This window comes from Elgaria multicarinata, chromosome 11 (assembly GCF_023053635.1).
Source record: "Elgaria multicarinata webbii isolate HBS135686 ecotype San Diego chromosome 11, rElgMul1.1.pri, whole genome shotgun sequence".
NCBI classification, from domain to species: domain Eukaryota; kingdom Metazoa; phylum Chordata; class Lepidosauria; order Squamata; family Anguidae; genus Elgaria; species Elgaria multicarinata.
The window spans coordinates 21,511,732-21,526,918 of NC_086181.1; the positions used below are offsets into that span (position 1 = coordinate 21,511,732).

General features: G+C 39.7%; 2 protein-coding genes across 2 annotated transcripts; both read left to right on the forward strand.

Annotated features, from left to right (window-relative positions):
- Positions 1-4,558: 4,558 nt before the first annotated feature.
- Positions 4,559-5,530, forward strand: LOC134405373 (olfactory receptor 5V1-like). Its single transcript, XM_063136619.1, has one exon. It carries the CDS (start codon positions 4,559-4,561, stop codon positions 5,528-5,530), a length of 972 nt encoding a protein of 323 aa, XP_062992689.1.
- A 6,624-nt stretch (positions 5,531-12,154) lies between these two features.
- On the forward strand, positions 12,155-13,093 carry LOC134405374 (olfactory receptor 5V1-like). The gene has a single exon (XM_063136620.1). The coding sequence runs from the start codon at positions 12,155-12,157 to the stop codon at positions 13,091-13,093; it is 939 nt and encodes a 312-aa protein (XP_062992690.1).
- Positions 13,094-15,187: the final 2,094 nt, after the last annotated feature.

The following is a 15,187-nucleotide window of genomic DNA, read 5'->3' on the forward strand; positions in this document are numbered from 1 at the left end:
ATGGGAGATAAATTTGTTTGGTTGGCATCAAAATGTGAACTTACCTAATAAATGTGAACTGAAATTTAATTATCTTTTCAAATGTTCACTTCATTGAATTTTGCAAAAGAGTTGTCTAATTAAAAAAAATGATACAAACTGTGTATATTTGTGAAAATTAAATTTAAAATAAATATTCAGAAGCACTGTAAAAACAGCTTCCAAAACTATGCGTATCATGCAAAATCCAATACAAAAATGCATGTATTAAGGCGTGTCCATTCAAAAATGCATATGCATTTTCATGCATTTTTTTAAAAAATAAATTCTCAAAGTTCAGGACAAACTCAATTTTAGAACGAAATTTAAGACTGAAAAAATGAAAATGGAGAGAAACTAACACGGATGACAGATCCAACTATTCTTAACTAGCCCATGGGAAGAGGTCATGCCGTGATCTTTACTCATTGGCTTTTTAGGCACCAAGTGCAGCAGTGGAAAGGTAGAGAGCAGAACAGCATGTGTTTTAAAGGAAAAACTTGAACACATACACACACCTCAGCCACACTAAAACTGTGGCTTTTAAGGGTATAAAAGCCCTTAATCTCAGAAACATTCTATGAAGTTCTCACACCCCACACAAAAGACAGAAAAAGGGCACCCTATTTCAACTTGCGTGGAAAGTTAACCAAACTTGGCAGATGGGCTTTGAGACATCAGTGAATGGTAGGACGCACAGATGACCATCAGAATCTGGGGATCCTATGCAATTGTGAATATTCCTTTAGCTCAAAGGAGACAGCTAGGACCCAGGGGAATCAAATTGATGTTTGTTGGTTATGAAAATGGTAGTTGGAGGTTTTTGCACAAAGGAGGAAGAATTGTAGTTTCAAAATCTGCTTCATTTGCTGAACAGAATTGGGAATCGGTACATAACAAACCGGCAGTTTTACTAGATCTAGATTTTTCTAGCAGGCAAGCAATGCCTGAAGCAACACAGACTGAGCCAGAAGACAGACAGCAAGAAGAGAAGGAGGAGGAGGTGCAAATACCCCGCAGGTCTCAAAGACAAAACAAAGGCATACCTCCCCATAGGCTTGGAATACACGCTTGTAATGTGAGCTGTGAGCCTAATTCATATGCGGAAGTAAAGCAGTTATGTTCTTTTGAACGAAAACAATGGGAGTGTGCCATGGAAAGTGAATTACAGAGTCTTCAAGAGAACGAGGTTTTTGAAGAAGTAATTTTGCCTCCGGGACAGAAGTCTTTAACTTACCACTGAGATTTTTTTAACAGCAAGCCGCTTGTAAACAGAGTTTCTTAGAAACTAGTCACCAAGTAATTTAGTCAGGATAGGGAGGGACTTTAACGTCATTTTCTCTACTGTGAAATCATATGCTTTACTCTTTGTGCTTATTCTATGTAGTAAGACAAATTCAGCCTGGAATGTCTAAGGGAATCTTAAGGTATCTCGAACCTTGGAGCACTGGAGAAATTTTTCTGCAGAGGTCAGATGAGAATTTTTGTGCTAATTTTGATTTCAAGTTGACATTGGCTGTACTGATGATAGAAAAGCAACATTGGAATGTTGATGTTTGGAAGTAAGCCAAAATCATGGAAGTCCAAGAAGCAAGAGTTTTGTGGTGAATTACAAAAAGGCTAAGTATGGTGCTGGTGAGTGGTAAAGTTACTTGACTGAACCAGCAATAAAGGACTTTAAGGTCCCAGTGGTGAAGCCAGTGACTGTTAAACTTTAAAACACATAGTCTTCTGCAAGTCCCAGAATAATTTGGCTGACGTCTTTACAAAACCGTTAGGAGCCATCAAACACTGGGAGATTTGTGAAACATTAGGTTTCAGGCAGGTCTAAAAATGTGATTAACTGTACAAATGTTGTAACGTGGTGAAATAGTGGAAAACCCAAAAAGAAGGGGTGTTGAAGTCCTGGATTAGGACTGGTTTTTGTACTTTCCATATTTCTGTCTGCAAAACCTGGAAGAACTGAAGACTCAGCATCAGTCAATCAGCTTAAAGGTCAAGTTTGCAGGTGGACTTTATTGAATTATTGGGATGATGTAAAGGTGTAATTGTCTCATCATTGCCAATTAGTGGTTTCATCATTTGTTCAGGGAAGTGTATATAGATAGAGATTTTGGAGCACTGTAACCAGATTAAAATATTCTCTCTGCTGCTGTGAGCCCTGCTGTGACGTGTATATATGACCAAGCGTGTGAGTATGTTAGTGTAAATTTGTATTGCCATAAACTGTGTTATTTTCTATCAGTAAAATACTTTATTTTTGTACCAAACAAAACAGACTCTGTCTTGAAGTTAATTTGGTCTTTGCTGAATTTCATAGTTAAGAACCGCTGTTACTCTGTTAATTCACTGGTATAGTGAATAAAGGGTTTAAAATAATACCCCTCAAGATCCCCATTGCACCTCTGTCACAAATGTTTTTCTTGAAGAATTGGAGGCAGAACTCATGACTAGTTCAATGGTTTCATACTGAACAATGTTAGGTTAATAGGCAGAGGTTACAAGAGTTAGCCAGATCACCTTACTGAGAGATGGATGATTGGCTTTGCTCACTGACTTGGATTACCTGAAAAGTTGTGGACAGGCACCATGGTGCAACACAGCTTTTTGATTTCTTCACTTTGTTTATATTAAACTTCACTCTGATGTTAATCCAAGCCCTTAGTGCATAATATGTACTAAATACATGATACAAGTCAGTTGTCCCCAAACTGGGTCTCTCAAAATGTTTTGGACTACAGTGCCCATCAGCCCCATCCAGTATGGCCAAAGGTGAGAGATGTTGTGGGGAAAAGGAGGAACCTCGGTTGTGGAAAGCTGATATATGTAGAGGCACATTTAAAATTAAAGGAGACATTTTACACTCCAAATTTTGGGTTGAATATTTGCAGAATTTCTAGCCCATAAGCAGAAAATGCAAAAACAAGGTGTCTTCCTAGGTTTTGGGATTTATCCTGGAATCCAGAATCTCAGAATAGACCCATGGAAACCAATAAGACTTACTAGTCATGACTTAACTTGTCATTTTGATTTCAATAGATTAAGCTTGATTAATGTGGATCTAATGCAATGGCATCTGCATGATATCTAAAGCCTACCATAGAATCATAGAATAGTAGAGTTGGAAGGGGCCTATAAGGCCATCGAGTCCAACCCCCCACTCAGTGCAGGAATCCACCCTAAAGCATACCTGACAGATGGTTGTCCTCCTGCATCTTGAATGCCTCTAGTGTGGGAGACCCCACAACCTCCCTAGGTCATTGGTTCCATTGCCGTACTGCTCTGACAGTCAGGACATTTTTCCTGATGTCCAGATGGAATCTGGCTTCCTGTCACTTGAGCCCATTATTCCATGTCCTTCACTCTGGGATGATCAAGAAGAGATCCTGGCCCTCCTCTGTGTGACAACCCTTCAAATATATGAAGAGTGCTATAATGTCTCCCTTCAATCTTCTCTTCTCCAGGCTAAACATGCCAACAGGATGTGGCCTGCATATCACAGGGCAAGCACTTCCTTCCAAGTGTTTCTTGCAAATCTGTCTTCATCATTCACCATATTGACACAAACTTTTGTTCAAGGGGTTGGTGCCAGAATGAATCTTTATTAGAATAGATTCCACTGAAAGAAATGAAAATTGCCCTCTTGACCACTAAAAGAGTGTTACAGCAACATTGGAAGGATAAATGTTCACCTCCCATAATGCAGACCATTGAAGACCTTATAAACTTTCACCAATTGATTTGTGACCTATAGACACCACTATCAAATCGATACTTATATGGACATCTGGTCCACTTTTATTGAAGCTTATGTATACCTACTAGTAATGTGTAGTCTCTCTAGTGTATCTATGCATTCCTTATGTATTCATTCCTACAGATGTGTATAAATTTGTGTATGTAGATTAAAAATAAAAAAAATGAAATGAAAGAATAAGTTTATTTTAAAAACAACAACAACAGTATTGCTAAATCTGAAACCAACCAAATGAGTAAAAACTACAAATTAAATTCTGATATGATATAAAACTATTGCATTTTTCCAAAATACAAATTTGGGGGCAATGGCTCCATTTTTCTTCATATTTTCTCATTTTATCATACTGTCAGTTAATCTGTTTCACTAATCTGAAGAGTTTTGTAAGATGTTGGTTGGCAACTTTCTGATAACTGACTAGCATAATTTAATAAGCATTAAAAAAACATTGAAAAGTCAACCATCAGATGATAAAAGGTATCCCAATAAAGGAAAGTGGAATGGCTGATGTATGAATAAAAGGGAAGGAGGGTAGGTCTTTACAGATCAAATTGATTTTGGTGATTAAGAAAATGAAGTTGTGTGTTCTTTGAATTATAATGTAAACTATAAATGAGAAATAATAATTAGCAATTCAGTTACAGCTATGTAGCAGATAAACAGAGCCATGATTGTGATCAAATTCATATAATTTCCTTATTTCTAATGATTGAAATTTTTCACAGGTAATAAAGAAATGTCTAAAACACTGTTCTTTTATGTATAATATTCAGATTAAACATCATGAGCTCACCCTACCCTGAGAATCAAACTTCCATAAGAGAATTCATACTGCTGGGATTTGTGAATATGACTCAAGGAAAGACCTTCCTCATTGTTCTTTTTCTCAGTATGTATACCATCTGCTTCTTGGGAAATTCACTCATAATCACTGTGGCTGTGTTAAATCCATCTCTCCACACTCCCATGTATTTCTTTCTTGGCAACCTCTCTTTCTTAGATATCTGTTACATCTCTGTCACTGTACCCAAAATGCTAGCAGACCTTTGGGTTCAGTCTCCAGGCATTTCCTTCATGGGATGTGCAGCACAGATGTATTTCCTTATCTCCTTGGCAGGTGCTGAGGGATTCCTTCTGGCCTCCATGGCTCTGGACCGCTACTTTGCTATATGCCGCCTATTGGTCTATGCCAGACTCATGAATAAATGGACGTGTTTCCAGTTGGCTGCCATATCTTGGATTTGCGGCTTCCTCAATTCTTCTCTCCACACAGCGCTTACATTCCGCCTGTCTTTCTGCATATCTAATGGGATCAGCCATTTTTTCTGTGACATCCCTCCACTGTTAAGTATCTCCTGCTCTGACACAACGATCAATGAAGTTGCCCTTTTCACAGTGGGTGTACTTGTAGGCTTTAGCCCTTTCCTCTTCACTCTGGTCTCCTACTCTTTGATCCTTCATGCTGTTTTGAGCAACCAACAAAAAGGTCAGCGTCACAAAGCCATTTCCACCTGTGTATCTCATGTCACAGTTGTGATTATGTTCTATGGCTCAGGCATCTTCACCTATTTCCGTCCTACTTCCAGCTACTCACTGGAAAAGGACCAGCTTGTAGGGGTGCTGTACAACGTCATAACACCAACACTCAATCCTATAATCTACAGCCTTCGGAACAAGGACGTGAAAATGGCGATGTGGAAGCTTATAATGAAAGAACATTCCCTCTTGCAATGTAGGAGCTCCCGAAACAACTAAGTTGAACAGAGACCAACAACCCCTGCCACCAACCCTACCCCCACACTCACAAGTGGTGAAGAGCAAAAGAACACCCAATGACAATGGGCTGTATCCAGATTTAAAGATGTGCAACTGGTTTGGCCAGAGTGGGTTTCCCTGCCCTTCCTCCCAATTGCAGCCCCTCCAGCCTCCTGAATTTATTTATTTGTTTGTTTATTTGTTTAATAATGACAGAGCTATGCTGCCCAGTACTTGAATCTCTCTGCATGCTACACAGAAAGGGTAGATTGTGATTGAGAGTGCTGAGAAGAAAAGGGGATCCTGAAAATTGGGCTGAGGCACCTCTCCTTATGGAAGGTGTCCCTCCCCAATGATCAAGCATCCACCTTCCCCCCCCAAAAAAACCTTTTGGATCATCTGTCTGTGTGTGGGGGAAATACATAGTTTGGGATGAACTGGCATGAGGGATGATGAATGACTTTTACATATAAATAAATATCAGTTGCAACTCCTATGGGTCAGCCATAGTTCTCCATTCCTGAACTTAAACATTTTTCTTTATGTCAGAGATGATGATGATGATGATGATGATCATGATTTATTGTGCACTCATCATTCCCTTCCCCCTTCCCATTGTTTATGGGTTCTTTATATGATGTTCTGAACTTCAAGTTTTGTTTCCATTTGTAAAGAACACTTTCTGTGCAGTGTCTTGTTTGCTTGTTTGTTGTTGTTGCGTTTTTAGAGCAGGGAAAATGGGGTATTATTTCTGAAGAAGAAAGGAAGCGCAATTTCCTTTTGTGTGTTTGCCATATTCAGCTATCCAAAAACAACAGCTAATGGTTTTGTAGTAGAAAAGTGGGAAAGGAAACACTCCGCATATAGTGCTCGGATCTCAATTCTGCAATGGAACAGAAAGTAGGTGCAGCAGATTAACAGTCTCATCTCAAAAAGTCCTCATTGATGCTGTTTTATTTTGCTGGAGGTTGCTAAATGTTCCCAAATGAATAGGGGAAATGAAATTAATGCCCCCCTGGCCCTTAGTTTCAAAAAGGTGAAGTTGGTGCTTTGAGTGTGCCTGTAGTGTTTTGTTTTGTTTTTAAAGGAAGCATATTTATTAAACTAGTAGGGTTGAATATGGGAACTTCAGTTAGGGATAGACAAAACCCAAAGGATAGTGACGTATTTTATTATAATTTTATTAGAACTGTGAAGGAAGGCTGGGGTCAGCCCAGCGTCCCTGCAAGGTAGGCTCCCGGACCAAATGTCTAGGTTCCCAGGAAGACCCCTCCATAGCCCTGACCTTAGTCAGGAAGAGCCAGCCCTTCAAGGAATAAAAGCACACACATGCTTTAAGGACCAAAGCAGATTTATTTACACAGACTAAAATCTAAATTGTAAGGCTCTGGTCAGGCAGCAAAAGCTGAAGGAAAGGGAAGAAGGGAGGGAAGGAGGAAGGGGGGAAGGAGGTAAAATGTTGAGGAAAAGTTTAGCAGCAAACAATCACACCATAAAACCATTAACCCCATTCGAAAACCTGCTGCAGCAATGGCCAGTCTCCCCTAAAGTATCCAGAAATTTTAAACATAAAAAATCTATCTAAACCCGAGCTCCAGCCCAGCTCAGAACTGATCTTCCACTTTACACATGTGTAGCCTCCAGGGAGATGTAAGTTCCCTGGCTACTTGCTTCTTTATCCCCTTGCCTGTCAATAGGCCCCATGACCTGTCTCCACCAATCCTATGCCCCACCTGGGACCCTGGCGCCCCCTCCCTCAGGAGCGAGGCCCCCTCCATTAGTACGTTCTTTCCCAAAGCTGAAACAAATCAACATCCCAATTAGCCCCGATAAACTCCCAGGTGCTGTGGTAGGAGGCAGGGAGTGCTGGGCACAGCCAATTACCCAGCTATGAGATCGACCTTGGGAAATATTCTTCAACTCCCTCTCTCTGGCCCAGAGGCCTGGGCCAAGTTAAACACAATTATCCGGACAAGACTTAGTTGAACAAGACTACAACCATTTTGGACTGTCCTTCAAAAGAACCTCTTTGGCTTCTCTGAAAATCCCTCAAACCAGACTCTCGGATGGCCTTCTGGATGGGTGAATAAATGACATTGTAGATCACCAGGATTCTCCAAACATTGTCTATCAATCTCATGCCCAATTCCCATTTGCTTTTGCAAACAGTGCTCGCTCCACCCAATTGGGAAACTTGTACAAATTGAGCAGTGACCGAATTGGAAATTTTCAGAAATTCCCCCAAATTTGCACATATTTCTTAATTTGTTCAACTTCCTTCTGTAAACCAAAGCAGGGCTGATTCAGTCCATGGAGGAAATTTGTGCAAACTGAGCTGGGAATTATGGAACACATAACTGACAATTATTTTCGTTGGACACTTGCTCAAGCTCATGCTTGTGTTTGAGGCTTCGTAAAAATGAAATTCTCATGCATCTCTATCCTGAAGAAGGTTTCTAAGGGTGTTTCATTTAAAGCACTTGGAAACCTCTCTGTGATTGGGAATCCTGATAAACCAGGGGGCTCCCAATTCCAAGGAGGCTTTGTGTTTAGCAAAGCCCCTACTCTCTCTTTTCGGAAGATCTTAACCCTTACCACTATGTCACACAGAACTGTCTGGGATCTGTCTGGCAACAACAGCAACAATAACAATGGGGTGCAGTGAGTAGAGGTAGGAGTTGTACTCATACTATGAAGGGGGTGACATCTACACTAAGCAGGATATTCCACTATGAAAGTGGTATGAAAGCAGTAAATAAGAGGCAGGATCTACACTACTGCTTTATATTGGTACTGAAATTCACTGACAACTGTTGGGGCCCAGGACACGTCATCTACACCAAGCAAGATACAACATTGTGAAAGTGGTATGAAAGTGGTATGTGTCATGAGCCCCAGCAGTTTTCAGTGCACTTCAATACTGCTATAAAGCAGTTGTGTGGCTCCTGCCTTTTATGAACCGCCCAGATTTTGTGAACTGCCCAGAGAGCTTCGGCTATTGGGCGGTATAAAAATGTAATAAATAAATAAATAAATAAAAATAAATTATAAACCACTTTTATACCACTTTAATAGTGGAATATCTTGCTTGGTGTAGATGAGCCCAGAGAGAGAATGAGTGTCATCACAAGGAGGGGGGAATCGTGTTTCCTTACTGCAGTTTTGTCCCTCATTACTTCCTTGTTCTCAGGGAGAGGAAAGAGGAAGTAAACAATGTGCATGTGGCACATTCAGTGGGCCATTTTGATCATACTGCTTCTCCTGCACACAGCAGAAGATAGCAGCAATTTCTGTCTCAAAAAATAATTCAGATTTAAATAATTACTTTTTAGTGATGCAAAAAATGCTGGAAGGGGCGGGAGGCAAGTGCGATGCAGAGGATGTCCTGAATAGGATGTCATCCTTTTCCTTGCCCTTTCCAGAGAAATTAGGATTGAACCTGGAACCTTCTGCATGCAAAACATGTGCTCTATCACACTGAGTCCAGGGGTGTCTGGAGTTTCAAGACCCTGTGTAAGAGCAGGAGGATTTATATAGAGTGGGGAAGAAGCCTTTGCATGAGAGATGCAAAATGATAGACAAAGTGCTGTGGAAACTAGCCTCCTATTTTGGATGGGCACTGTCTGAGTCAGGTAGACTACTGATTGGTAACGGGAGAAGGTATTATTTTACCATACCATACATCTTTGTTGCGATCCATAGATCCATGAAAAAACAAGAATCAAACATGAAATATCAGACAGTTAGAGCTATTGTCAACTTCTGTCTAATACACAGAGAGCTCTAATCCTGGCCGCCACTGTAAGAAATTTAGCAACAGCCAAAGTTACTTTTGAGGACTTATCTTCCAACAGAAACTTAACATAAAATTTGTTTGAACTTCTGGACAGTTTACTCAACAATGGGGTGATCATAAGATGACAGGCCTGATTATAAAAGCTACAGGACAGAAGGATATGCTCCATCTTCTCCACTTCCATATTCCTACAGGGGCACCGTCGTTCCTGATAAGGGACACCAGCATATCTGTCCTGAAGTAATTCAATAGAATAAACATTGCATCTGGCCTTGGAGAAAGCAATACGATATTTAGCCACTGACAGGTTCTTTAAATAGTCGGCCAGCTGAAGAGGCCCAACGTAATGAACATGCAATGCACTGGGAGAGCAGGAAACATAAGAGCGAGTGCATAAATCGCAGAAGGCTATGTCCCACAGTCTTTGATTAACAGATTTAAAAGCAAAATTCAAGCCCAGATTAAGGAGGAGGGGAGAGGAGAGACCAATTGAAGCTGCCTTCCTGACAAAAAGCTTGGACCAGCTGTTAACATGGGCCACAGCTAGACCTAAGGTTTATCCTGGGATCATCCAGGGTTCGCCCCTGCCTGAGCACTGGATCCCCTGTGTGTCACCTAGATGAACAGGTTTGACCCCTGGACAATCCAGGGATAAACCTTAGGTCTAGCTGAGGCCATAGTTGTCCTGAGCCAGACACGGAAGCAGACCTGAGCCCCTCCCAAAAAGACTAACTTCCATCCAAAATTTAAAGGCAGACCACCAAGCCCTAAGCAAAAGAGAGCTTTCCCCGGTTTCCAACAAAAGTACCGAATTAGGGACACACTTTGGGAGTTGAAGAAGGGTCCTCAAAAACCTTGTCTGTAGCCTATCTATCTCAGAAGTTAATCCCCCTATCCAGATGTTGGAGGCATATAAAGGCTGGGCTGCAGACTTGGCATTAAACACTTTGATGGCAGACGGTATAAACATTCCCCCTTTAGTAAAGAAAAAAGTATTATTTTTCCAAATCCATCCAATGCGGCAGGGTCTTGCTATTTACTGTGTAATCTGTACAGCACCATGTACATTGATGGTGCTATATAAATAAATAAATAAATAATAATAATAATAATAATAATAATAATAATAATAATAATAATAAGTAGGGATATGCCAATCACTGCAGTTTGCTTTTGATCAGGATTTACCCAATTTGCACCTTTTGGACTGAACACAGACTTGGATGCAATTTGTGATTGAAGTGTGATTTGTGGACCCACACAAATGTGTTCAACAGAATGCATACATTTGAAAAAATCCCCATGGGAAGTATGTACTTTTGTAGGATGTGCTCAAGTACACTTTAATCAATGGGAGAAAAATGCACATACTTCAAAGAGGCACACAGGGGATGCATAAATTTGGAACATTTGCCTGAAAATACACAGTTTTTTAATGTGAAAAACAACAACAACAATAACAACAACAACAATGAGTAGTTTGTAAATATTGTAAATAAATAAATAAAGAAAAACAAAGCAATCTGATATGGATTCAAGTTGGAAAAAGCTTCAAGATGGAATTCGGCGAACTTTAGCGAGCTTGAATTTTGTTGATTCGCATATCCTTGATTCAAAGTGCTCATCTACGCCAAGCAGGATATTCCACTATGAAAGTGGTATATAAAGGCAGGAGCCACACTACTGCTTTATAGTGGTACTGAAGTGCACTGACAACTGTTGGGGCCCATTGAGACTGCTTTCATACTGCTATATGGTGCTTGGTGTGGCTCCTGCCTTTTATATACCACTTTCATAGTGCAATATCCTGCTTGGTGTAGATGAGCCCTAAGTATCAGACCATCAAATACATCTTCCTGATATTGAGAGCCCTCTCTTTCAGAAGTTTGTGGGATATGATGGAATTGTCAACCCATTTTACAAAAGCTAAAAGCAGGTGATGAGACTTCTGCAAATCATTAATACTTCCCTGATATCTCTAGAGTAAATATCTTTTGACCTGCAATTTGCTATGTTAATATTTTATTGTAGTTCTATGCCCAGTGGATGTTATTACTGGGATACACCCAACACCATCCCTTAGGGATTAGTTTCTCTCAAGAATTTGGTAGTATAAATGGGAATACTTTGCCTTGCCACATCATGGCACACACCTCTGAAGCAAGAAAAAAATGGTTCCTTCTACAAAGTAAGGGTTTGGTGTCAATGAGTTACATATAACTCAATCAGATTCAATTTGGGTTTTTGAGAAGAATATAAAGAGTCTTGCTTAATTCACATTAGAATGAAACAAATGAATCACATAGTTGAGAGAATCAGCTTTTGTATATGTGTACTGAATGCGTGGTTTGTTTCTGTAAAAGAGAGAGATTTGTTCATGAGGAAGGTTGCTGGATGTTATATTAGGAGCATCCCAAATGTAAGTAAAGAGTTATGACATATGACACAATCTCTTTTGTTTATGTTAAGTATAGAACTTCATGTTATGGCAAGAACTAAACAAACAAAAATAGAGTAGAGGAGCCCTGTAGATAGGTTATGCTTGGAAACAGGGTTAAGGCTTTTTGGTGAAGTATATCGGCAAAGTGATTTTGGTATACAAGGAACTAGGGCAGCATATCCTGATATTCACAATGGTTGCTCTTGCAGCCACAAACCCAGAGTAGAAATGTTGCTTAAAATCATGCTGGAAGTGTGATCAAAGTCATTTGCTTTATCTATTTTATTTGGCATTCTGCAGTGGTTAAGGTATCTAATGCTGAAAAATCTTAAGAACCACTTTTCTAATGTTTATAATATTTAGATTAAATATCACGAGCTTCCCCTATATGGAGAATCAAACATCTGTCATGGAATTCATACTCCTGGGATTTAAAAATATTAAACAAGGAAAGAGTTTCCTCACCATCCTCTTTCTCAGTATGTATACCATCTGCTTCGTGGGAAACTCACTCATAATCACAGTGGCTGTGTTAAACCCATCTCTCCACACTCCCATGTATTTCTTTCTTGGCAACCTCTCTTTCTTAGATATCTGTTACATCTCTGTAACTGTACCAAAAATGTTGGAAGACTTTTGGGTTCAATATCCAAGCATTTCCTTAATGGGCTGTGCTGCACAGTTGTATTTCCTTGTTGCCTTAGTGGGCACTGAGGGATTTCTTCTGGCATCTATGGCTCTGGATCGCTACTTCGCTATATGCTGCCCACTGGTCTATACCAGACTCATGAATAAATGGACCTGCCTCCTGCTGACTGCTATATCCTGGGCTTCTGGCTTCCTCAATGCTTCTCTCCACACAACACTAACATTCCGTTTGTCTTTCTGTCAATCTAATGGGATCAGCCACTTTTTCTGTGACATCCCTCCCTTGCTAAGTATCTCATGCTCGGACACATCAATCAATGAAGTTGCCCTTTTCACTGTGGGTGTGTTTATAGGACTTAGCCCTTTCTTCTTCACTCTGGTCTCCTATAGTTTCATCCTTCATGCCATTTTAAGCAACCGAGAGAAAGGACGTCATCACAAAGCCATTTCCACCTGTGCATCTCATCTCACAGTTGTGGTACTGTTCTACGGTTCTGGAATCTTCACATATTTTCGTCCAACCTCAAGCTACTCACTAGAAAGGGACCAGCTTGTGGGGGTTTTATACAACATCTTAACACCAACCCTCAATCCTATCATCTACAGCCTACGGAACAAGGAAGTGAAATTGGCAATGAAGAAGTTGATGAGTGAGAGGACATTTGCTAATGGAATTTAGATTAATACCCAACAACTGAAATCATATCCATTTGACTCAAATGGTGGTGCAAAGAGTGGAAGACTAAGAGACAACCATGGAAACTTTATATGAAATATGTTATCATACAGTTTGTGGGGTTATGAGCTGACAGAAGTTGTGACTCCTCTGACTCAACCTGAATTGTTTTGTACCATCCAGAGAGCTTCAGCTATTGGGTGGCATAGAAATTATAAATCACCCCCACCCACCTACCACCACCATCATCATCATCATCATCATCATCATCATCAAAACTCTGAGTTGTTGGTTGGTTTGACCATCCATTAACTAGGATTATTCTGCTTTGATATAGGCTGCAGAAGGTTCCCAAAAGAAAGACAAAATACTGTACAATTATCATCCACCCTATTTGTTTCCAACTTGAAACTGCTGGAGTTCTTCCCCACCACAAATATCTTTGAAATGGATGCAGCTTCCAATTTAAAAAGGTGGGTTTGGTTTTCCAGATCCTGCTCTGTACCATTGGGCCTTTCTATTGGCTTGCACTAAGTTTTGGTCTTTTCCAGTTTGCTTAGATTTTCCATCCTGGTCAGTTCTGAAATCCTAGGGCTCATCTACACCATGCAGGATATTCCACTATGTAAGTGGTATATAAAAGGCAGGAGCCACACAAAACAGGATATAGCAGTATGAAAGCAGTATATGGTATATGTCAATGGGCACCAACAGTTGTCAGTGCACTTCAATACCACTATAAAGCAGTAGTGTGGCTCCTGCCTTTTATATACCACTTTCATAGTGCAATATCCTGCATGGTGTAGATGAGGCCCTAATGTTTAATACCTCTTCCCAAATAGATGACACTAGGTTCTCAACATACCAAAATAAATAACCCCACCCTACAATCTTGGCCGCTAGAGAGGTGTGGCATATAGTATCATGTCAATTATGGTTCGATCCATTCTCTCAAAACAAAATTGATTTTATGGGGAAAGCCAGATTTAGAAATGGAAAGGACATGGAAGGATAGGATGATTTTTATATTAGGTAAAAATAGGTCCAGATGATGGGTTTTTGTCACTTTCTGATTTATGTGTTAAATACTTGCAACTGCAACACTTTCTGGAAACCGGGTTGAGTTCAGCTGCTTTTGGAGCTTCAGAGTCTCCATTACTGTAGGCAAAACTGATAGCAGTTTAACAGGCATGTCAATCCACAATCCATATATATATATATTAGTAAATAAATATGATACCCTAGGTCTAAGACAGGAATGGAATAGAGGATTGGAGTGTCCTATTTTGCCTAATCAATGGACTGTTGTCATAGCATCTGTATCTGAAGCTCCCACTGACCTTTGGCTTCACCTTAATCAGCAATAAATAAATAAAAATGTTTTGGGTTTATTGGAGACCTCCCTACCACCACAATGTATTTTTAACAAGATTTTGTCTCACATGCATAATTGTTGGAGATGTAACTCACCTAATGCTTCTTTTATTCATGTTTTGGCAATGCCCAATAGTTGCCCCCTTTTGGGAGGTGATCATAATAAGGATAAACTTTGTATTGAAACAGTCCTTAATATGGAATGATGTACATGTCCTCCTAAACTACCTACCGGTTTCTTGGAAATTAATGCAGGGTCAGAGCAAATGGATTTTCAGAGCCCTTATAATAGCTAAAAGATTGGTATTATTATGCTGGAAGGATAAATGTTTACCTCCTATAAGGCAATGGACTGAGGACTTAATGCTATTAACATTTGAAAGGTTGTTATATATGTTGAGTGAATAAATACATGGATATTTGGTCTCTTTTTCTTGAAACCTATGCATAACTCTCTCCTTTGTTTTTGAATGAATGGTGTATCTTATGAAAAAAAAACCATGACATTTCTATGCATGTAATGTTTGTTCTTTTTCACCACAATTTGTTTTCTGTTCTGTTTTTTTTTTTAAAAAAAAAAAAATCACAATAAAAATGCAGAGAAAAAAAGGAAACTGAAGTTTATTGAATGCCAATACAGAATATTTTACACAGATCATACAGCAGAGTAGGTTAGATGGATTGAGCAGGACACTTTATTGTATGTGGGAAGCACATAATTTA